We start from the raw sequence: 23291 nt of genomic DNA, 5'->3' as shown, positions 1-23291 counted from the left end.
GCAGGCCGGATCCAGTGGCTTAGGGGGCCGGATCTGGCCCACTGGCAGCCTCTTGCCCACCCCGATCTACTGAGTCACCAACACAACTTTCTGCAGCACCCAGGGGTTTCCCTAAACGTTCCTTATCCTCCCCAAAGCTCTGACGAGAGCAGAGCCCAGAGTGACTGTGGTCTTCTGCTATGTCTGGACTTGATGTTACGGGTCACTCTCACCTTTTTCAGACCTACACAGGCTCTATCTTGGTCGCAGTGAATCCGTACCAGGTGTTGCCACTCTACACAGTGGAACAGATCCAACTCTACAGTAACAAGCGAATTGGGGAGCTGCCTCCCCATGTCTTTGCCATCGCAGACAACTGTTATTTCAACATGAAGCGGAATAAAAGAGATCAGTGTTGTGTTATCAGGTATCTGGCTCAGTGGGAGGGACTCATGGTGGTGGACTTACCACAGGATTGAACCAGAACAGGGTTCCCAAAGTGCTTAGGGAAGTGACAATCTCTTTAGTCCCATGGGGAGGCCTGGGGAAAATGAAAAAGGAACATTTTTGCTGTGTCATTTTCAGTGAGGACTCAGAAATATTCAGTCTTGAATGTGCTCTTGTGTATCCATTGTCTGTCCAAGTAAGTCAGCTGTGTTGGCACATATGGGTGTATACACAATATTTTCATGCACAGCTTCAGAGGCAGGGCCGAGAACTGTCCCCTTGTGTGTTTGTGAAGTGGTTTCTGTAGTTGGAGCTCTTCCTGGAAATATTTAGCAAGAAAAACGGGTCAAGAGATGGTTCCCATGCACATGTGTATATTTCCAGACCTCATCACGTGCCCCACGCCTCAGGGCATTCTACACAGATAGTATAGAATAGATGGAGAATGGGAAGCCCAAGTACATTTTCCATGCCAGAGAACCCTTTGGAAGGGAGCCATTTATGTTTTAAGATTAAATTTAACTTTCTATAACCAGAGATTGTCTCTGAGAAGGTTAATTTCCCCTTCTAAAACATGGCAAGAGAAATGTTTTCTTTATCTTACAAAGGTGGGGTCTGTACTTGTTCTCCAGTCATGTTTGTGCAAGGGTCTGGATAATCTCAATGCAATGACCTCTCTTGTTAACAGAGGAGCTAAAGGGAACTATAAGTTAACATACTAAACCCAGCACAGATAATATAAATGCCAAATTTTCTTCTCCTTCACCCTGGGGCCAACCCACTGGCCTCAGTGGATTTGCACTTACGTAACTGATGGAACAATTTTGCCCTTAATATTTTCATACGAAGATGTAAATGAGACAGTAAACAGTAAGTCTCTTAGGGTATGTCTACACTACCCTCCTAGTTCGAACTAGGAGGGTAATGTAGGCATACCGCACTTGCAAATGAAGCCCGGGATTTGAATTTCCCGGGCTTCATTTGCATAAGCGGGGAGCCGCCATTTTTAAAACCCTGCTGGTTCGAACCCCGTGCAGTGCGGGTGTACCGGTAGTTCGGAATAGGAAGCCTAGTCCGAACTACCTAGTTCGAGCCCCGTGTAGCCGCGCTGCACGGGGTTCGAACCAGCGGGGTTTTAAAAATGGTGGCTCCGCGCTTATGCAAATGAAGCCCGGGAAATTCAAATCCCGGGCTTCATTTGCAAGTGCGGTATGCCTACATTACCCTGCTAGTTCGAACTAGCGGGGTAGTGTAGACATACTCTTATTTCCTATGCGAGACTCAGGGCAGTCCCATAGGATGGAGATCTGTGAAGTCTTCCCTTGATCTGCCTTTTTCCATTGTGTCAGAGAAAAAGAAACGGAGACACTGATTTATCACATGTATGTTTTTGATTCCAGTGGAGAATCGGGATCCGGGAAGACTGAAAGCACTAAGCTGATACTGCAGTTTTTAGCTGCTATCAGTGGCCAGCATTCCTGGATTGAACAGCAAGTTCTGGAGGCCAATCCAATTCTGGAAGGTAGGTTATGTAGCCAAGATGCCTGATTCACCAGAACCCCAGTGATTTCCATGGATTGATGCCAACGTAGTGCTGGAGTAATGCAGTGATGTCCCAGTGCCATTGAAGCTGCTCCACAGCTGACCTCTTTAATGCCTTGGTGATTTAGTGGTTGACTGAGGAATCTATAAGGAATTTTGGCAAAATCTGCAGTTTCCCCCCAAACTCTATGTGGTTCATTGGAGATTTTGCCCCAGATCTGCAGAATTTTTGACTCAATTCTATTCCCATATGTTAAAACTAGATGTTCTAAGTCTAAGACATAAGGGGTATGTCTAGACTACATGGCTCCATCGATGGAGCCATATAAACTGGTTTACCCAGCATAGTCAATGAAGCAGGGATTTAAATAATCCCCACTTCATTAAAATAAACATGGCCGCCACTCTGTGCCGACGATCAGCTGATCCGGCACAGCGCGGCAGTCTAGATGTGGATCTGTTGGCTGGGGAAGCCTTTGCTGACCGATCCTGTAAGCCTCATTTCACAAGGCATAAGGGATGGTCGGCAAAGGTTTCCCCAGCTGACAGATCCACATCTCGACTGCCGCGCTGTGCTGGATCAGCTGATCGTCGGCACAGAGTGGCGGCCTTGTTTATTTTAATGAAGAGGGGATTATTTAAATCCCCGCTTCATTGACTATGCCGGGTAAATTAGTCTACGTGGCTCCATCGACGGAGCCATGTAGTCTAGACATACCCAAGGAGAACATCTTTAAGGAGCTCAATCTATTTATCTTATCCAAGAGAAGATGAAGAGGTGACTTGATCATGGTGTATAAGTCCCTACACTCGGAGATGTTTTCAGATAGTAGAAGGCTCTTCAGTCTAGCAGACGTAGGCGTAACAAGATCCAGTCGTTGCTGGAAGCCTAAGCTAAGTACATTCAGGCTAGGAATCAGGTACAAATGTACAACAACAAGAGTAATTAACCATTGGAGCAGATAGTTTGGGGTGGTGGGGTCTCCACCAATGTTTTAAAATCAAGATTGGATGTCTTTCTAAAATGTAAGTTCTAGCTCAACCACACGGCGTGGCCTCGATGGTGGGTGTAATTCCATCGTCTGTGTTATGCAGGAAGTCAGATTAGATGATCAGAATGTTCCCTTTTGTTTTTAAATTATTTGAATGAATAGATACTTGTGTTAATTACGTTTTATAGAAAATCTGTTCTGTCTCTATTACCTGGTTGTCTTCTGGTTTGTAGTGACAACTCTGTAAATGTTAACCTTGCCTGCGTTTTTAGGACAGATGTCAAGTGTCTCAATTATCCACGTCATCAGAAGGCAGTCTGATGATGGGCTGGGCTGCTCTGTGGCATTGCAGTGCCATATGAGATGGCGAATTTGCATGTTCAATTCCTGTGTCTATTTCTGCAGAAAAAAATATAGGCTTGCATGAGCTCCTAAGTGAGTCCTGTATGGCTTTCTCAGATCAAGGAAGGCTCCAAATGGAGGAGGCCGGGGATTGCTTCCCCAGGGGGCACTAAAGTTTCTGTGGGTGTGGGGCACTGAATTGGAACCTGTGCCGAGGTTTTCATGGTTGGGCGTGGGAAGAATTTAGGATGTGAGCGGCTTGGTGTCAGAGTAGGGCTGGTCCAGGCAGTTGCAAGAGGGCTTGGGGAACAGGAAGGGGTCAGGCTGGGGAAGGATGGGGGAGTTGTGGTTGGCAGGCGCTTGCACTAGGAAGGTGATTGGCTGAGGGAGAATGTATCAGCAGAGGATCATCCCACAGCTTTGCAGCTTCCCCTTTGCCTGTACAGAGGTCTGGTGTCCCCTCCCCACCTACAGGAGAAATATAGAGCCCACTCGCTTCTGTGCACAGCTGTCTGCCTCTCTGTTCAGCTGAGAGGAGGATGGAGTCTGAGGTCTGCCATTGCCAGTGTGAGTCAGCTCACACAGCACTGGAGCCTGGAGCTCACCAGGTGAAATGCCAGCTGCAAGGCCAGGTAGTCTGAACAGGACAGTGTCATGCCCTAAGCAGGAGTAAATCTAGTGTCTGTCTCTGTCCTGCACTCCCTGCCCCCACCAGCCTTTGGAAATGCCAAGACCATTCGAAACGACAACTCCAGCCGCTTTGGGAAATACATCGACATCCACTTCAGCCGGAGCGGGGTGATCGAAGGGGCCCGGATAGAGCAGTTCCTCCTGGAGAAGTCCCGGGTGTGTCGGCAGGTAAGGGCTCCTCTGGGAGGCTGTGCCGGCTCTGCTCCTGTCTGACAAGACTGCACTGACAGGCCTGTCCTGTGCTGCGTCTCTCATTCCAGGCTCCGGAGGAGAGGAACTATCACATATTTTACTGCATGCTAATGGGGATGAATCTGGAGCAGAAGAAGATGTTGAACCTGGGCACAGCTTCAGAGTACACCTACCTCACCATGGTAAGAGGCACCTCACTCAGCTGCCGCTGCCTTGAGCACGGGGCATTCGGGTTCCTCGTGCAAGGCTGTCATGGCGGAAGCCAGTGCAATGAGTTCTGCCTGCAGGGGGCTGGTTACACGTAGAAATGGCCATGCGTAGAGTGAAAGGAGCATTAACGTTAGAGACACTGTGGGTTCGGGGACAGCACCCTCTATGCTTTCGCTGTAGTGTATCCGCCACGGGTATGATATCCAGTATGAAAAGCAGCCTTAAGAAACATCAATAGTATCTTTTGCTGGCTCCTTGGTGCTCACCTTTGCATTGCAGTCCTGTTTCCGGTGACTGCTGTTGATCTCCCAGCAGGGAGGATGCAAGGCTTGGTTGTATTTCTCAGCGAAAAAGAATTAAGGGATACAAAATGTTCCTTTTTATGTCACAGCTGAAGCAAACCCAGGAGCCTTCGTCTTTATCTGTCACGGGCCTTGCAGAAATAAGTCCGTAACTTGGTCTCTCTCTGATCTGGGCTAGCTAACATAAATTCTCCAGGCTGCAGTTATGTTTTCCAGAGAATTTCCCCTGCTGGATGTGGGGATTCACCTCAGGGGAGGCCACTGAAAGTAACCAATGGTTTAACCGCCCGAGCACCATTGACTTTCAGTGGGATACGTTCTTCCGGGCAGTTTTGGAAATCTCACCCTTGGCCAGGTTCTTCCCACGAAAAACGTGAGTTGAGCCCCTTTGCTCTGTGACTTGGAGAAGAATGAGGAAAGGCAGAATTAGCGCCCAATCATGCGTCTGCTGAAGCAGCAGGATCCATGCCACAAACATCAGTGGGAGCAGGATTGGGTACCCAAAACCCAAAGCTCCTAAAGATAGTGGAGGCTTTTGTGAGGCCTGACTGTTGGCAGAAAGGCGTGGAACTCTGCCTTAAAGGGGAAGAGTCTCACCAGCTGGGACATGCCTGCAAGTCTGCTGGGCCATTCGCATGCGCTGCTGCCAAGGGAGGAGTGATGCTGCCTTAGGGCGGTGGTCTCCAGCCTTCTTAAGCATGAGGTCACTTTTTGAATTTAAGTGCAATCCAGGATCTACTTCAAACACAAATGCCCTTGCCCTGCTTCCTTCGTGTCCCCCTCACCCGCTCCCCGATGTCCTACCCCCTGCTCCCTCGCTCCCGCATCCTCTCATCCGTCCACCAGGCAGGGGCAATGGGTTGGGACACAGGTTCTGGTCTTGGGCTAAGGGACTCTGAGCTGCGCCTGGGGCAGGGAGTTGGGGTGCAGGAGGGGGTTCGGGCTCTGTAAGGGAGTTTGGGTCCAAGGGGCTCAGGGCTAGGACAGGGGCTTGGGATGCAGGAGGGGGTTCATGCCTGGGGCAGGGGTTCGAGATTCTGGCTCCAGCTGGACACTGCTTATCTCCGGTGGCTCCTGGGTGGGGGTGCAGTGGGGCTAAGGAAGGCTCACCCCTGCCCCGGCCTTGCAACACTCTCAACAGCAGCCAACAAACTCCCTCTGTCCCAAGCCCTGTGAGACCCCCCCCCCCCCGATTCCTTCTCTGGAGACAGAATACAGAGTGGGAGAGTGGGCACCCTGACATCGGCACCCCTCCTGTCCCTTCCCTGCTCTGCACCACAAGCAGGAGGCTCGGGGGGGGGGGGGAGGGGGGAGGCAGCTGCAAAGCAAAGGGCTGGAGATGAGCAGCAGTGGGGGAGGGGCAGCTGAAGTGCGGGCACTTGACAGCCTCTTGGCCAAACCAGTCAGGATCCCCTGTCAGAGGCTCCAAGATCTACCTGTAGATCCCACTCTACTGGTTGGTTACCACTGCCCTAGGGAATGTGCCCCTGTGTGACATTGGCCCAGGGAGGGGGAGTGGATTCTCCAGCTCGTTAATTACAGGAATGGAATGTCTGAAGACCGAGCGCTAGCCCAGGCAGCGCTCAGGCTGCAGTTCGAGCTCCGTGCGTTCCAGGCAGGGCTGAAGTCCTTTTAGCTCAGCAAGGAGAGCAGTAAAATCCTAGGCAGATGAGATCCAGGGGAAATGGTCCCAGGGTTCGTGGTGCTCAGCTGTCAGTGCACATAGGTATCCTCAGTGCTGTAAACAGAGAGGTACATGAGGGCACCTCACTCTTCCTGCTGCCACAGCACAGCACTGCCTGGGGATCACAGACGCAGCAGGGTCTAACACCAGCCCCGCTTGGGTTATTTATATGGAAGGTAGAAAATGGCTTCTGTGGGAAGAGCACTGAGCTCTGCCAGGCAGACTTTTGCAAAAGACCTTTCTCGTGTTGTTTTTGGATCCTGCCGTTCAGTGACTTGTTCTAGATTCTAATGTTCTGGTTTTGCAAAGGCATTTTCTACCCCTTTCCCAATCCTGCCTGTCTTTATTTCTCAAGCTGCGACTTACTCTTACTGACTAGAGCCAAAGGGTGCTTGTATGCGGGAGAGGAGAGCTACAGCAGCATGGAAAGAGAGGTGATGTGACCTCAACTCACTGTGGATGTACCCCAAGGTGACAGAGCAGTGGATGGACTGTTGAAAGTCATGTCTCCTTTTTCCCTGCCTCAGAGCAGGCTTTAATGTAGCTGGTGTGGAAGCAGCCTCCAGCCTAAACTTCTCTCTCCTCTCCCCGTATTGTTCAGCTCAGCCATGGGGCATGTTCTGTTGGAGTTCAGAGACCACAGTACCCAGATCACAAGGGTAAAATCACAGAATCATAGAACCATAGAGCTGGAAGAGACTTCAGAAGGCCATCAAGTCCAGCCCCCTGCTCTAGGCAGGACCAATCCCAACTCAATCAACCTGGCCAGGGCTTTGTCAAGCCGGGACTTAAACTCCTCTAGGGATGGAGACTCCACTACTTCCCTAGGTAACCCATTCCAGTGCTTCACCACCCTCCTAGTGAAATAGTTTTTCTAATATCCAACCTGGGCCTCTCCCACCACAACTTGAGACCATTGCTCCTTGTTCTGCCACCTGTCACTACTGAGAACAGCCTCTCTCCAGCCTCTTTGGAACCCCCCTTCAGGAAGTTGAAGGCTGCTATCAAATCCCCCCTCACTCTTCGCTTCTGCAGACTAAACAACCCCAAATCCCTCAGTCCCTCCTCATAGGTCATATGCTCTAGCTCCCTAATCATTTTGGTTGCCCTCCGCTGGATCCTCTCCAATGCATATCAGGACACATGGTGGGGAGCAGCCACAAGTGTACATCCCTGACTGGAGCCATGGCGGAAGGGGGTGTGCAGCCCTAGGAAGCTGCCAAGGGGGAGTACAGCCCCTGCTGCAAGCCATGGGACTGGGGACTCAAGATCCTGGTTGAAGCCCCAGTTGCAGAGCAGGAGAGTGAAGAGTCCTGATTCTAGCTGTGCCTCCAACCCCAGCTGCAGTCAAAAGTGGCAGTATGGGGGGGCTGGCACAGTCCTGCCTTCAGCAGCTGACAGCTGAAGCAAACTAAGGGAGGAATCAGTGACTGCTGTGCTCTCCCTGAGGAGACTGTAGGCTTGTGACATGTAGGGAGCAGAGGCCTGGCTACCAGGAGCGGCCCAAGGCCGGCTGCGGCAGCTGGCGCCCCAGGCGGAACACGCGATTGGCGTCCATGCCTGCAGGGCCGTCAATGGACTGACATCATTGGCGGGTGCCCCGGGCGTCCCTGTGACATTATCATTGGGCGCCCCGGGCAGCGGCACCCTAGGCAGCGGCCGAGTCCACTTATAGCCACGGGCCGCCCCTGCTGGCTACCCTGAGCCCCTGGATTGAGCTGATGGAGCAGAAGCGTTGCTCATTCACATAATATTAATGTTATATTAATATCCTGCACATCATGCCTATTAATGTGGTCATGTCTGCTACATCTAACATATGTATATTGGCTGCCACCATCCCAAGCAACATGCCATCTTCCTTTGAGCGTGAGCGAAGAGAGAAACTACCACGGAAAGGGGAAATTAAAAAAAAATACAAGCATTTGTATTTCAGGTGTGTAATGAGCAGCCCGCAGGGCAGCTCTGTCATGTATGTTTTGTTCCACAGCCCAGAGGCTGGTGTGCTAGGTCTGTATTAACACCCAGAAGATTTCCCTGTTCCCATGAATGTGCTGTCCTTCAGGGGGATTGCACTTCCTGTGAGAGTCGTAACGATGCAAAGGAATATGCTCACATCCGCTCTGCTATGAAGATCCTCATGTTCTCAGATTCTGAACACTGGGACATCAGCAAGCTGCTGGCTGCTATTCTGCACCTGGGGAACGTCGAGTTTGAAGGTAAACCCAGCACTGCCCGTAGCTACGTTTTCCCTTCGTCTCAGAGTTCAATGTCTGTGGGCCGGTACCTGCCGCCTTGTCTACAGGCCAGTGCATGGCTGTCTGCCCTACAAGTGCAGACAGTGAGTGGGGGTGTGTTGGAAGGGCAGCCGCTGCAGATAATGGAAGTACTGGTGGGTGAGCTGACTGAATTCTGTTCTCAGAGGTGACCCTGTCATCATGCTCACTGTGGGTATGTCTACACTTGCACCCTATTTCGAAATAGGAATGCAAATGAAGGCAATCGAAATTGCAAATGAAGCTGGGATTTAAATGTCCCGTGCTTCATTTGCATATTCACGTTATGGTGCTATTTCAAAATAACAGACGTTGTTAAGACACGGTTATTTCGAGAGAAAACCCTTCTCTCGAAATAACCCTTATTCCTCATACAATGAGGTTTACCAGTTATTTCGAGAAAAGGGTTGTCTCTCGAAATAACCGCGTCTTAACAGCGTCTGTTATTTCGAAATAGCGCTATTTCGAAATAGCGCCATAACGTGAATATGCAAATGAAGCGTGGGATATTTAAATCCCAGCTTCATTTGCAATTTCGAATGTCTTCACTTGCATTCCTATTTTGAAATAGGGTGCAAGTGTAGACATACCTACATATGAGACAAGGTTGGCAGGCCATAAAGAGGCCCATCACACATGCTGAGGCATTAAATAACACAGTGCCCTGGCAGGAATGATCGTGAAAAGGATCGTGCGAGGGGAGGAGAGGCAGCCTTAGCATTGCACAGAAAGCATTCTGCAGGTGACTTTCACATACTCTGTTCACTGCAAGCTGATTAATCTCTTAGCCTGGGAGTTTCTCAGGGCAGGGACATTCTCACGAGGGCCAGGGCTACACTACAGCCTGCGGGCAGAGCTGGGCTGGTCAGCAGTGTGAAGAGAGGGGATCTCTGGCTGGCAGCGCCCGGCTGGCAGGAGCCCTAATGTAGAGGCAGCTGTACTGGCAACGCTATGCTTGTTTCATTCGTGTGAGTGGGTTTATTACATAAAATCACAGCACGGTTGTGTCAACCCGTGGAGCGCTTTGCCAGGGTAGTATCCTGGACTGCCTGTACTCCTAAAGCTCTGCTGGTGTGGGCCTGGCCTCTGTTTCACCACTGTGTGCTGATCCTGGCTTGGACATCGGTGTTACCGTAATACAAACCCTAACAATACAGCCGGGCACCACAGTGGTAATTCCTTGTGCCGTGTGCACACTGAGGTTTGCTCTTTCCTCTTCCCAGCGGCTGTGTATGAGAACTTAGACTGCTCTGACGTGCTGGATTCTTCGCACTTTTCTGTAGCAACCAAACTGCTTGAGGTAGGGGATTCTCTTGTACTCACATTAGCTCTCTGGTTTGTTCGCTCTTCTGGGAGGGTGGTTTGTTAGCGCTTGTGCTCCGGTGGAGGGCCTGTTAGTGTTGTTTTCCTTTTGTGCTGTCCCCTCCTCACTGCAAATGCTCACAGTGATGCAACAGCCCCCCCAGATTGAGAGATCTTTCCATCTCTAGGCCCCAGTAATAGCTGCTTCTTCTGTGACAGTAGGTCCCAATTGGACGGCCTCTCTCTGCTTTCTCCACGTCTCTTACGCCCCTTTTCCTGCAGCAGGCTCCTTTAGTCATTGCCAGGTTTGCTTTCTCTACTCAGAATGACCCAGTGCAATGATTATTCCGGCAGGTGGACTCCAAGGAACTGCAGAACAGCCTTACAAACCACTCGATCATCATCCGAGGAGAGAGCGTGTCCAAGCCCCTGAGCGTTGCCCAGGCTGCAGATGGAAGAGATGCCTTTGTGAAGGTAACTCACTACTTTTCCAAGTGTACATTGCCCTTACGCTTGCCAGAGCAGGAATGCTTTCAGAGCTGTGTCTATGCCTCTCTCCGGGCCTGGTTCTGCCAACTCTTACCCCTGGGTCCTAAACCTTGTTACACTGAACGTACACTCAGCATAGCAAGCACTAGGCAAATAGGTTTTGCAGTACTGGCCCCTTATCTCCATTTTAACTCTTCCACAGGCAATCTATGGGCACCTTTTCTTGTGGATCGTAAATAAGATCAATGCTGCAATTTTCAACCCACCTTCTCAGGATCCTAAAAGTTCACGCAGATCCATTGGGCTTCTGGACATCTTTGGATTTGAAAACTTTAACACCAACAGGTAGGATCTTCCAGATTTATTTCCATCTGGGAAAGTGACAAATATCAGACATAAAGGCTACGTCTACACTGGCATGATTTTCCGGAAATGCTTTTAATGGAGAAGTTTTCCGTTAAAAGCATTTTCGGAAAAGCGCGTCTAGATTGGCAGGACGCTTTTCCGGAAAAGCACTTTTCCTGGAAAAACGTCCGTGGCCAATCTAGACGCGCTTTTCCGCAAAAAAGCCCTGATCGTCATTTTCGCGATCGGGGCTTTTTGGCGGAAAACAGTACTGTGCTGTCTACACTGGCCCTTTTCCGGAATAGTTTTCCGGAAAAAGACTTTTGCCCGAACGGGAGCAGCACAGTTTTTCTGGAAAAGCACTGATGATTTTATATTAGATTGTCAGTGCTTTTCCGGAAATTCAAGCGGCCAGTGTAGACAGCTGGCAAGTTTTTCCAGAAAAGCGGCTGATTTTCTGGAATAACTTGACAGTGTAGACACAGCCAAAGGGAGAGAACAAAATGAATTAATTTTCTCCTTCATTGTCATCCTCGCGCTCAAAGAAAGATGGTATTTGCTTCCATCGCTGAATTTTCCTCACAATGCGCCGACTTTTCCTGCCACATGGATGCAGAGCTATGTTGCACATCACAGGAGTTCTCCAACTTTATCCTAGCATCTTACTGGAGATCATGTTGTAGACCTCACCTCCCCAGGTTCCCACTCCCTGCATGCTTTCCTCTTGCCCAGTCTTCTCCTGTATATGGTTTCAGGCCTTTTGATTTCCCTGCTCCTGTGGATAAGCTGCCCTGATAGCTCTTCCTCCATGACATAATGCCCACTGTCTCTTTCCCACCTCTCCTGGCCATTCTTCTCCCACTGGTAGCTTCAGGCCGCTAGGGCAGCTTCTCTTTTTTTCTTAGTGGCCCAAATGGAGGTAGCTAGACACACTCTGCCTCTTTGTGTCCAGCTGCTTCTGTAGACACCGGGGCTGGAAGCAGCAGGACACAAGGAGGACAGCTAGCACCATCTAACCTGCCTGCTTTCACAGACCATCAGCAAATGCTGTGCAAACCACGACCCACCGGTAGTCTGTATGTTAATGTCCCAAACGTGCTACACCTGGGAGAGAGCAAAGGCGTGATCAGTATCACATTTCTGTGTACTACCTTTAATGGGATATGTGATACATCCGGCTAGATTTTGATGCTGCCTAATAATCAATAATACTCTTTATTATTCCCAAAGGCTGCAATCCAGGTCATGGCCACCGCGTGGTAGGTGCTCTGCAGACACACAAGCACACACAGGCCTTGCACCCAAGCATTTGCAAGACCAAATACAAGATGTGTGAACAACCAACAAAAGGAGGGAAGGTGGAAGACAGGACAAGAGTGAGAGGAATCAGATCACACACGTACACAAGCTTGCTAGGGGGACAACCAGGGAGCTCTTAAGCATCTATTTAAAAATACATACATCAAATGAAACGGTCTGTCCTGCCAGCCACACAGTGTTTGAAGAAGGAATCCTTTGCACCTGGGTTGATGGGTATGATGCAGTGTGCTCAAATAGACCAACACACACCAGGGATGTTTGTTAATAGTGTGAAATGGTGCCCCCTAAAGTGTAACGTGTGCATAGATTGAATGCAGAGTATCAGATAGAACTGTACAGTGGTAGTGACGGTACCAGGTAACACAAAGATGATAGTGGGTCCCCATGCTGTTCCCTTGCAGCTTTGAGCAGTTCTGTATAAACTTTGCCAACGAGCACCTTCAGCAGTTCTTTGTGCGCCATGTCTTCAAGCTGGAGCAGGAGGAATACCTTGCAGAGCACATCTCCTGGAACCACATTGACTTCACGGACAACCACCAGGCTCTGGAAGTGATCTCTCTCAAACCCATGAACATTATCTCCCTCATTGACGAGGAAAGCAAGTTCCCTAAGGTGAGAGCCTTATTCTGTCTGGTCTCTGGGCTTCCCATGGAGAGCAGCTGCCTAGGAAGCTTTTCTGGAGGGCCTATAAGCTGGTAAGACCCCATGAGAGTCATCTCCACACTGAAGTCCCTTCCCTACCTTTAGTGTCCTCTCCAGTTGCAATTCAAAGGGGAAAGTCCATGAAATTAAAACGCTTGTGCATACTATAGATGGGTCCCTGGTTGACTGTGTGCCAGACGGTGCTTACAGCAGGGAGGAATTCCTGCTCCGGAATTCTTCAGGGACACCGTCACTTGTGGCTAGTAGAGAGTCTGAGGCCAGAAGTGACCATTTGTGATCATCTAGTCTGACCTCCTGTATAACACAGGCCAGAGGATGTCCCCAAAATAATTCCTACTGCAGATCTAGAAAAAAAAAGGTCATTACTGGACAATTGAGAATCCATTACAATCCTTGGTAAATGGTTCCAATGATTAATTATCCACGCTGCTAATATTTATGCCTTATTTCCCATCTGAATTTGTCTAGCTTCCACTCCCAGCCATAGGATCATGTTATACCATCGCTGCTGGATGGAAAAGCCCGTTATTAAATATTTGTTCCCTAGCTAGACACTTACAGACTGTAATCAAGTCACCCCTTTTTGTTAAGCTAATAGATTGAGCTCTCTAAATCTATCATTATAAGGCCTGTTTTCTAATCCCTGAGTCATTCTCGTAGCCCTTCTCCAAACCCTCTCCAGTTTATCAACATTCTTCTTGAAGTGCTGACACTAGAGTTGAATTGTAATGAAAACCGTATGCTTAATGACAAGCTCCCAACTGAATGCCGGCTAACCACTGAGCTTCCTAGATGATTGGCTACTCAGGGCAGAATCCTGCCTGTCTCGTCCAGTGTTGTTCAAGGTGGTGGTGGTGGTGGTGGTGGGGGGTTTGGCAGTGTCAGCCACATGGAGATCCCCTCTGCTGCTGAGCCCATGCTGGGAAGAGAAGGCTCAGAGAGGCTAGGGGAACATGCCCTCAAGCAACTCTCACTGCCTCTTGCAAAGGCGCGCAGACCCCTAATCGCTGCAGGTGACCTCATTCCCTGGCCCCAAGGTAGCAGAGCACACACCCTGGAGCTGTGGAGTGCCAGCGATTCTCCAGCTGCGCTCTGCTTTTACATTTGAGAGTGCCAGGCTGGTGCCTTGCCCTCCTGCGGGATCCAGCTCCTAGCAGCACCTTCCCTCTATCCCTGCCACGCCAGTGCAACCGCACAGTGCTGGTCAAGATGTAACCCTTTCTTCTCCCTGAGCACTCGTTTTCCTGCTTGCACGGTACAGGCCAGCGTTTGAGAGGGAATCTGCTTCATCCCTGCCTCTTGGTTGTGTTTGTCCATAGGGCTCTGACACCACCCTGCTAAACAAAATCAATTCCCAGCATGGCAAAAGCAAAGTCTACATCCCGCCGAGGAGCGTCCATGACACCAAATTCGGTATCAACCACTTTGCTGGGGTCGTCTATTACCAGTCAAAAGGTGAGAGGAGAGCCCCACCCCCACCCCCGAGGCGGCTGCACGGGGGGCATTGTCCTGTAGCCCACAGCCTCCCGCTTGCCACGCTGAACTAAGAAATCGGGGGGGGGGGAACCTCTGGCTTGGGGGCCGGATGTGGCCCCCAGCTTGCTTGGATCCAGTCCCCAACGCTCAGGGCCCCCCAGCATTGGGGATCCTGTGCTGCGCTCCAGTCCGCCCACTGCTCCACCATGGGGCTGGAGCACACAAAATCTACTAAGCTGCCCCCCACCCCAGGCTCTGGTGTGCGAGGGGAATTTGGGACGTGTCTTTCTCCCCCTCAGTTGGGGGGCCATGTCAGTGAAGGGTTTTTGTTGTTGTTGCTTCTCACTTGTGTGCGGCCCCTGGCTGATTTTTCTGTGGGTCAGTGGCCCCCGACCCAAAACAGGTCCCCCTCCATAATAAAGCAAGAGGAGTCATTTAAATGGAGCTGCAAGTTACTGTAAATTCAGTTTATTTTAGAGAGGCAGCCTGGGACCAGAGACCAGGTTATTTTATTTCTGACCATAGGCTTCCTGGAGAAGAATCGTGACATGCTCAGCTCCAACATAATGCAGTTGGTTTACTCTTCCAAAAACAAGTTCCTGAGGCAGATCTTCCAGGTGGAAACAAAGGTGGCTACCCTAGGCCGTGGGAGCGTGAGACATCTCAGACTGGAGCATACCCCCAAGGTAGGCTTTCTTCCACTGGATTTTAAAAAAATAAATCCAGAATGTGCTTGAGTATCTGCAGCCTTCCAAAGGGTCTTACCTTCTGTCTGCAGACTCTTCTGTCTTTCCTTGGTGCAATTTGTGCACTGGTAGAACAGCTTGCATGATCAACTGCAGTCCTGAGTGATTACCAAAAACAACCAGGATGCCAACCCGAAACTCCAGAGTTTACAGGGGCCTTAGGGCTTCCTCTCCCTGAATGGTCCCTCAGAGCATGTGAAAGGCACCTCTTTTTCAGCATGTTCAGACAGCAAATTGACAAGTCTACATTGAGCCTATCCCAGCTGTGCCTGGCTTTCTGCATGAAGACAGATGCCAGCTGCAGCTGTCAAAGCACGCCTTATGTGCTCATCACTATGCTATTTGGGTGCCTGTTTGTGACTGTGTGGGTAGGCCTGAAGGGAAGGGATATGGAGGAAATCATGACTAAGGGCTTGCACTATAAACCCAGAAGCTCCTTTTAATTGAAGACAGGCATGACCAGAAGGCATGAGAGTGAATAAAACGCTAGTAGCAGGCGGACAAATTGCAATTCACAAAAAAATTCTCCATCTGTTCTGAAGTGGGAACCTCAGAACTTCATGTGGGATCGTTGAAGAGAATGACAGGAAGTGATCTGGGAGCTGAACATAGAGCAGTCCAGGCACTGTGCATGGGATCATTCACACAGCCAATCCAGAATAAAATACAAGTCCTGTCCCAAATAGGGTTGGCAGGTATCTGGTATTGGACCGGCATGTGGCATGTGTCTGGTAAAAACCCCCCAGAAATTTCTGTTTTTCTCGGATGGAAGGCTGCTCGGGACATCCTTTAGGAGGAGTGTGGGGGGGATTTAAAAGGGTCATGATTTTTGTTTTGTTTGCTCAACAACTTTGGTGCCCTTTTCCCCCTGCTGTGTTCGGTATTTTTTGTGAAACTGTCAACCCTAGTCCCAGATACTGCTGTATTGGATAGACAAGAGGTGCACTCACCTCTCTTGAGGGCCCCTGGTCAAGTGTGTGAATGCTACAGTTTGTTCTTAAACAAAAGACAGGACTATGCAGCACTTTAAAGATTAACAAGATGGTTTATTAGGTGATGAGCTTTCGTGGGCCAGACCCACTTCCTCAGATCAAATTGTCCGTTTGTTCTTGATTTCCTCTGCTCACAGTGCCCCCTGCTGGCCGCTGCACTCAGAAGGCAGTTCTTCAACAACATAGGCCTCCAGCCAAATCACACACAGGTCATGTGCAAAACTAAACAAACCCTTCTGTGCAAAATGGCCCCCATGTCCTGCACCTTCCCTGGGCTCAGTCTTTAAGCAGCCCAACAGGACCCATCACAGTACCCTCACTTGGTCTGGCTAGGTTGCAAGCTTCCGAATCTGGAACTGAGCCATGCCCCAAGGGCTTCTTCCCTGAGGAGCCTTTGCCTCTACTTCAGTCCTCAATGACCCCAGCCTTCCTGCTGAGCCACCTCTCTTGAACTCAGTTCGCTGAGCACAGCTCCCAAATGAGTCGGTTCCAGTGCAGTCCCCTTCCCTGGGATGCCAGAGTTGTAATTCCCTTCCTTAGAGTGCAGTCATTTCCTTTAAGTGGCTGGGGGCACCTGGTCCCATCCACTGCTCCGGGTCCTGAGCCAGCGACCCTTTAATCCTTGTGCTGCATCCCATTACTAATTTCTGCTTTATGTTTCAGTGGACCACTTCCCAGGTAGCCTGTCTTAGTTGAGTACAAGCAGCCAGCCAAAAGCTTCTTCCTTGTACCTCCAGTCCCTGCTAGTAACTACCTGCCAGGAGCTATTCTCAGATTCCCGCAATCCCTGCCATCAACTAATTTGTCCAGCCCCTGCAGCCAGCCAAGAACACTTCTTACTCCCCTGTCCCTGCCAGGAGACTTACCTGCAGCTCCTTTTATATGAGCCTGCTGGACCCTGATTGGCTGCATCACATGCAGCCTCTCTAGGCAGCTTGGAGGACCCTCTCCACTGCCCTTTTCTGAGGCCTACTGTTTGTTACAGGGTTGCTTGAGCACAGGGCCTAAGGGCCTACTGGTCCAGTGGGTCCCAACCTTTTTTATACTGTGGACCAGCAAACTCATTCACAAACTTTTGGCGGATTGGTGACATTTTATTTGCATATTTCCATATTAATTATATATTGCAAATATGCAAATAAAATCTTACCAGTCCGCCAACATACGTACCATAGCTTCCAGAGCTGCCACGAACAGCTGGCTTCAGCTGCAACAGTTACCATGTGGCTGCCACAGCTGAAGCCAGCTTTTCATGGTGGCTCTGGGGATGGAGGCTGGGGCTGGGGCTGGGATACATCACGGCCCCCTGAGTCGCTGCTTTGGCTGTCGCAGCTGAAGCCAGCTGTTTGTGGTGGCTCTGGGGCTGGGGCTGGGATACACCCCAGCCCCCAGAACCGCTGTGAACAACCGGCTTCAGCTCTGGCAGCTGCTGCAGCCTGGCCTTCAGCAGTTTGTGGCTCGTCACCAGTCCGCAGACCGGTGGCTGGGAACTGCTGTGCTAGTCCACCCCTTCACACAGTTTCAGAGGGGCAATCATGTTAGTCTGTAAGGGTACGTCTACACTTGCACCCTAGTTCAAACTAGGGATGCAAATGCAGGCATTCGAAATAGTCAATGAAATGGGGATTTAAATATCCCGTACTTCATTAGCATGATCTCGCCGGAGTGCTAGTTCGAATCACAGCTGATTCAAACCAGGAAGTGCACGCCGGGAGTAATGTTAGTCTGAACCAAGGGGTTTGGTTGGGAGTAATGTTAGTCTGAACCAAGGGGTTTGGTTTGAACTAGCACGTCCCGGAGCGCACTTTCATTTTTGAATCAGCTGGCATTCGGAGTAACGCGCCAGTGGATATTTAAATCCCCGCTTCATTGACTATTTCGAATGCCTGCATTTGCATCCCTGGTTCGAACTAGGGTGCAAGTGTAGACATACCCTAACTGAATACATTCAAACAACAAATAGTCTAGCAGCACCTTAGAGACTAACAAAACATGCAGATGGTATCATGAGCTTTCGTGGGCACAGCCCACTTCTTCAGATGACTGGAGTTAAGGGGCCCAGGGGACAAATAAATAGCAAAGAAAGAGAGGGGATGGAGAGAGAAAGAGAAGGGAAAAATATATTGTCAATTAGAGTGTCCATGGTAAATGAGGCTGATAGAGTGAGTTCTAAGTACTCTCAGTACCCAGTGCTTGATGGAGGTGTGCTGTGTGTGGTTTCTGGAAATAATTTGTTTGAGGTTAGGGGGTTGTCTGTAGGTGAGGATTGGCCTGTCCGCCAAGGTCTGTGAGAGTGAGGGGTCATTTTCCAGGACAGGTTGTAGACTGTTAATGATGTGCTGGAGGGGTTTAAGTTGGGGCTATAGGTGATGACCGGTGGTGTTCTGTTGTTTTCTTTGTTGGGCCTATCTTGAAGAAGCTGATGCCTGGATATTCGTCTGGCTCTGTCAATCTGTTTTTTCACTTCTCCGGGTGGATATTTGAGTTTTAAGAATGCCTGATAGAAATCCTATAGATGTTTGTCTCAGTCTATGGGATTGGAGCAAATCCGGTTGTATCTTAGAACCTAGATGTAAACAATTGATTGGGAAATATGTCTTGGATGGAAGCAGGAGGCACGTAGGTAAGTGTAATGGTCAGTAGGCACTCTGTAATGGTCAGTAGGCACTTTGCGTACCTTTTTTCCTATTCTTTTGTCGGAAGAGGCTTTTCTGACATTTGGCCTGTCTAGACTGGGCCAAATGTTGGGAAAAAACCCTCTTTCAGAAGCCCCCTTCTTTCTCGTAGAATGAGGAAAACAGGGGCTTCCGAAAGAGCGTGTTTACTCTTCTGCAAAAAAAAGTGGAAGAGCAAACGCATTCCCTGGACGTGGCAGAGATTGTTCGGGATACCTCCAGTATCCTGAACACCCCCGCCCCCCACAGTCTAGCCGCACCCTATGGCTTTTTGCAATCCAGAGCATCGCCTGTCTGTGGCCAGGTAAACAACTTGGGAGAAGATGGAAGTGAACAGTGGACTAAACAGCAAAGAGCAACTGGCCTGGTGTCTGTAGACAACAGCCGTGCGATTAAGAATTAGATTTATTTGCGCTGCTCTAGTAATTTCCTGTCTCTGCCACAAGCTTGAGTTATTTTTCTTTGGAGCACACACGGGTAATGCAGTGGCTCATCTAATGAGGATTCATGGCTCAATTTGAAGCCCACGTATGTGAGTGGAAACACTCCCATTAACTTCCATGGGCTTTGGATCAGCCCTGTACTTGGGAGCCTGGGAAATAAATTCTGTAGAGAGGACCAGTGGATGAAAGGCCCTGGGGGACTTTGCTGGCCTGACTTGGCAGATCTGCTCCTCAAGGTCCCTGGGAAAGAAACCATAACCCTATTCCTGGCAACAGCATCCTCAATTGTGTATCCACATGCGGCCGTAAGGACACTGGAGTCAGACCTCGCTGTGGCCCTCCTACTGATTTAGTGAGATGGAAGATGAGCCGCTAAGATGTGGGAATAGCCAATGTTAATTAGGCTCACATAATTATTTTAGCTATTTTGACAGATGTGCCTACTAGGTCTAAGTGGATAATCTGTGTTGCAGCTGCTCGAAGGCACTGAGGAAATATTTTCCAAAAGTACGTGTGTTTGGCCACAGCAGGGCAGAGTTGGTCTGCAGGGAAAGCTGCAGAAGTATCTACCCTTGTGAGGAATAAGTATCAGAATGGATTCGAGTAAGTGTAATAGCATGGAGGACCCCTGGAGTCTGTGGTTTCCCCACCTCAAAGAAACCTCGTCAGTGCTGCACAGTTATTAGCGTGCTGCTCTGAGGAAGCCCTGTCCTTATAAAAAATAAAATGCAGTGGGATCCTGCTGCAGGTTGGAATTTGCAGAGTGTCACAGTCATGACTGTGCAGTTTAAGGACAATGGAAATCTGAGATTAACTCCTGCTACAAAGCTCTGTGTAACAAAGACTATGGAAAAGTCTGTGCCCATTGGGATGAGTGAAAACCGGCAGTAACTAAAATGAACACGTGTTTCCACTGGAGTTGCACCTGGGGAACAAAGCAGGATTCGGCACTATGCTGTCAGCCTAAGGACCCTGTATTTATGACCACACGCAGATCAGCTCTTAACGTGTCACTCCACATTCTGCGCCTTTTACTGTTCCACTATTTACAACAGCGATAATGACCTCGGAGTTAGGCTTCTCCTTCTGGCTAACAGCCGGTTGGGAAGCCCTGGGCCTGGCAGTGCCTAGCCTGGAAGTCAGTATTGCTGACATACGTGCTCTTCCCTATCAAGATCACAAGCAGACACATATGAGTTACCACTGCAGTAACACCCGGTGCATGCTAGGACAAGTCCTGTAATTCAGCAGATCCAGAACTTGTCCAAAGAGACGGACCCTTGCCCTTGGTACGCAGGATGGGTTAGATTTTGCCATTCTTATGCACGTGGAGCAGCGCTTTACTCATGTGAGCAGTCCCCTGAGTGCAGGGGTTATTGGCATAGGTAAGCACAGCACAGAGTGAGTAAGGAGGGCAGAGCTGGCCCCTAGTGGGTACAGAAGCACAAATGAGGGAACTGCCAGAAAATGTGTTTCTCTGTCCAGGAACACTGTGTGTGACATTATTAGTGGCTCAAGGGACGTAAGAATCACGTATGTGCTTATTCTCCCCAGGGCTCGGATTCCAGCAAACGCCTGTCTACATTGGGTGGCCAATTCAAACAGTCTCTGGAGCAGCTGATGAAAATCCTGGGGAGCTGTCAGCCATACTTCATTCGCTGTATCAAACCCAATGACTACAAGAAGCCTTTGGTAATACTTCAGAAATACAGATCAGCCTCTGGTCTGCAGTAACGTGGGTGGTTAAGGAGAAAGTGACTTCTCCGAACTCCTCAGATGCAGCAGAGCATCTTGTATTTCTACCTTCCCCAGGAAAAGCTGGAGTTTGGATGTGGCTGTAATAAAAAGGGCTTTAGGATATAAGGCTTTAATTTTAAAGGGCCCCTGCCAATGGGTTTGAGTGCTGTATTGCAAAACAAGGAATGAGGAATATACAGAAACAGGTTATAAAAGCCACCCCAGTAACTTCAAAACAGAGACTTGGGAGGGATTTAACTAACAACAAATGGAAAAAGGGGAAAAATATAACTGTGGGGCCCAAAGCGGTCCTACTGAGGGACAAAGGGGTTGGTGTTTAAAGTGTAGGAGGGCCATCAGAGCCAGTGTCACTGGGGAAGAGGGAAGGTCTTGCAGTTAAGACACTAGACTGGGACTCAGGAGATCAAGACCTGGTTCTGCCTCAGACTTCCTGTGTGACCTTGGGCAAGTAACTTAATCTGTCTGTGCCTCACTTTCTTCCTTTGAACTGGGGAGAGGAGCATGGCCCTGCCCCAGGTGGCGTGAAAACAGGAAAAGCCACCTAACAGAGGGGAGGTGCTCATAGATTGTAATGAGGGGCCTGTAGAAGAATGAAATTAAGTTCTGTGTTGCAAGTCCTACACGACCAAGGGACTGGGTCTGTTAAGCTAGGAAGTGATGATGGGATTGGCCTCACCAGAAGCTCCCAACCAGCCAACAGACAGACCATGTGTCAACCATGTTCTGGGGCTTTGCATCCATATTCCTGCATCTTTGAAAAAACCTGCATCGACCTGTTGTGGGCAAGTAGGGCCTGGTCCAAGCCCGCTTAGATCACAGAGAGTTTTCTTAAGGACTTGAGAGGGCTTTGGACCAGGCTTCTAGTGACCAGTGTTTGCAGGTATAAATTCAGGGGCGGGGTTGAGCTCCTTTGACGTTGTGTGTCCACCTTCCTTTTGCAAACAACGGGACAGTTCCTCAGCTGCTGCAAACCAGCACTGCTCCAGGGAAGGCAATGGGGTGATGGTGGCTTGCATCAGGCAAGGATCTGGCCCAGAGACAAACAGAGAAATTCTCATGACCATGTGTTGATGTGCACTGGCTCCGCCAGGGATACATGACAGGCTGAGTTTTCTATCGTGCAGACTGGACGTCCTTTTCTTACACCAGCACTGAATTTGGTGCCTTGATTTAAATAAAGGCAATTCAGAAAAGAGTGTAGTAGTTCATTTTGAAACCACTCTGGCATCTGCAGGAGTCAGCAGGTGCTCTCTAAGGAATGTTACAGGGACAGTTTGTTTCTGTGATAGATTTCTTCATGTTCGTCTGTCCTTTCAGTTGTTTGATCGGGAGCTGTGTACCCGACAGCTGCGCTATTCAGGAATGATGGAAACTATTCGGATTAGGAAGGCTGGCTACCCAATTCGCTACAGCTTCGCTGAGTTCTTCGAGAGATACAGAGCCCTGTTGCCAGTTTCCGCTCGAGAACAGGTGTGTCCACGAGAACTTGATTAACTGACTTTTCCTGATAAGGCTTGAGGGTAATATATTGTGTTTAACTGTTAAGCTTTAAACCTAAAATGGCCTCAGCTCGCCGCTCACATATACTAGTGATGGGTAACGGCTAACCAGGGTTAAGTGCTTCTGTTCTCCACATTCTGTTTAGCTCAAGCACTGAAGGCTCAGGCTTTTAGATCCAGAGATCCTGGGATCAGTTCCTGCAAATGTCCCAGCCAAGCACATCATTCCAGATCTAAAGCACTTTCATTCTCCGCACCCTGATTTCTGAGCTGAAATATTCCCAGGCCCCTGTCTCTGGATACCAGGACTTTTCAGAACATTCACCAATTTCCTCTTGCTCTCGGTTCTGGAGCCCTTTCAACCTGAGCCATGTCTTCATTGAGCACTCTCAATCCCAAGCCCTCTCAGACCTCAGACTTCTGTTCTTCACCCTTTGAAATGCCAGGATCGTGGCTGTTTAAGAGCCTGCAATTTCCGTATTTGTAACCAAGCCCCAGGGTGACAACGATTTTTCCCCATCAGCTGCAGGGTGATGCTCGTCGGTGCTGCATTTACATTTCTGAGACAGTTCTAGGAAAAGATGAAGACTGGAAAACTGGAAGAACCAAGATTTTCCTCAAAGTAAGTAACAAAAGCCATTTGCTTCCTCTTAAAGGAAAAAAAATGGTGCGTGACATTTTTTTAGGACAGCTTTGAGTCTCCCGTTAAGGAGAAATAAGCCGGTTCTTTGGCCCTTGTGCATCACTGTGCCATCAAATGGCTTGTCCTATAAGAGGCTGATTCACTCATCCTGTTAGCGCCATGGCACTGCTCATAGCACTTTGTGGCTCCCTGCTCAGGCCCTGAGGGTGCAGAGCATGTTACAGTGGGGCCTGGCAGGCACAGCGTGGCCAGGTGCTGTATAAACGTTCTCTGTCCAAATCCAG

General features: G+C 49.5%; 1 protein-coding gene across 3 annotated transcripts in view; it reads left to right on the top strand.

The window, feature by feature from the left end:
• The window catches only part of MYO7B (myosin VIIB), a 92137-nt gene that overhangs the window by 14056 nt on the left and 54790 nt on the right, over positions 1–23291 (top strand). For all 3 annotated transcript variants that reach the window (XR_016350373.1, XM_075937440.2, XM_075937438.2), the window contains exons 5-18: positions 222–406; positions 1827–1948; positions 4018–4160; positions 4253–4366; positions 8446–8599; positions 9880–9956; positions 10313–10432; positions 10650–10792; positions 12514–12724; positions 14095–14230; positions 14777–14937; positions 20662–20799; positions 22183–22335; positions 22888–22986. Coding sequence is in view for 2 of the 3 variants with exons in the window: in XM_075937440.2 (XP_075793555.2) it covers positions 222–406; positions 1827–1948; positions 4018–4160; positions 4253–4366; positions 8446–8599; positions 9880–9956; positions 10313–10432; positions 10650–10792; positions 12514–12724; positions 14095–14230; positions 14777–14937; positions 20662–20799; positions 22183–22335; positions 22888–22986 (1956 nt within the window). In the remaining variant the exon portion in view is untranslated. The remainder of the gene's footprint in view (positions 1–221; positions 407–1826; positions 1949–4017; positions 4161–4252; positions 4367–8445; positions 8600–9879; positions 9957–10312; positions 10433–10649; positions 10793–12513; positions 12725–14094; positions 14231–14776; positions 14938–20661; positions 20800–22182; positions 22336–22887; positions 22987–23291) is intronic.

The sequence above is a fragment of the Pelodiscus sinensis genome, chromosome 10 (assembly GCF_052426305.1).
Source record: "Pelodiscus sinensis isolate ZL-2025 chromosome 10, ASM5242630v1, whole genome shotgun sequence".
Taxonomy (NCBI): Eukaryota; Metazoa; Chordata; order Testudines; family Trionychidae; genus Pelodiscus; species Pelodiscus sinensis.
This window is presented reverse-complemented; position numbering and strand designations above follow the sequence as displayed.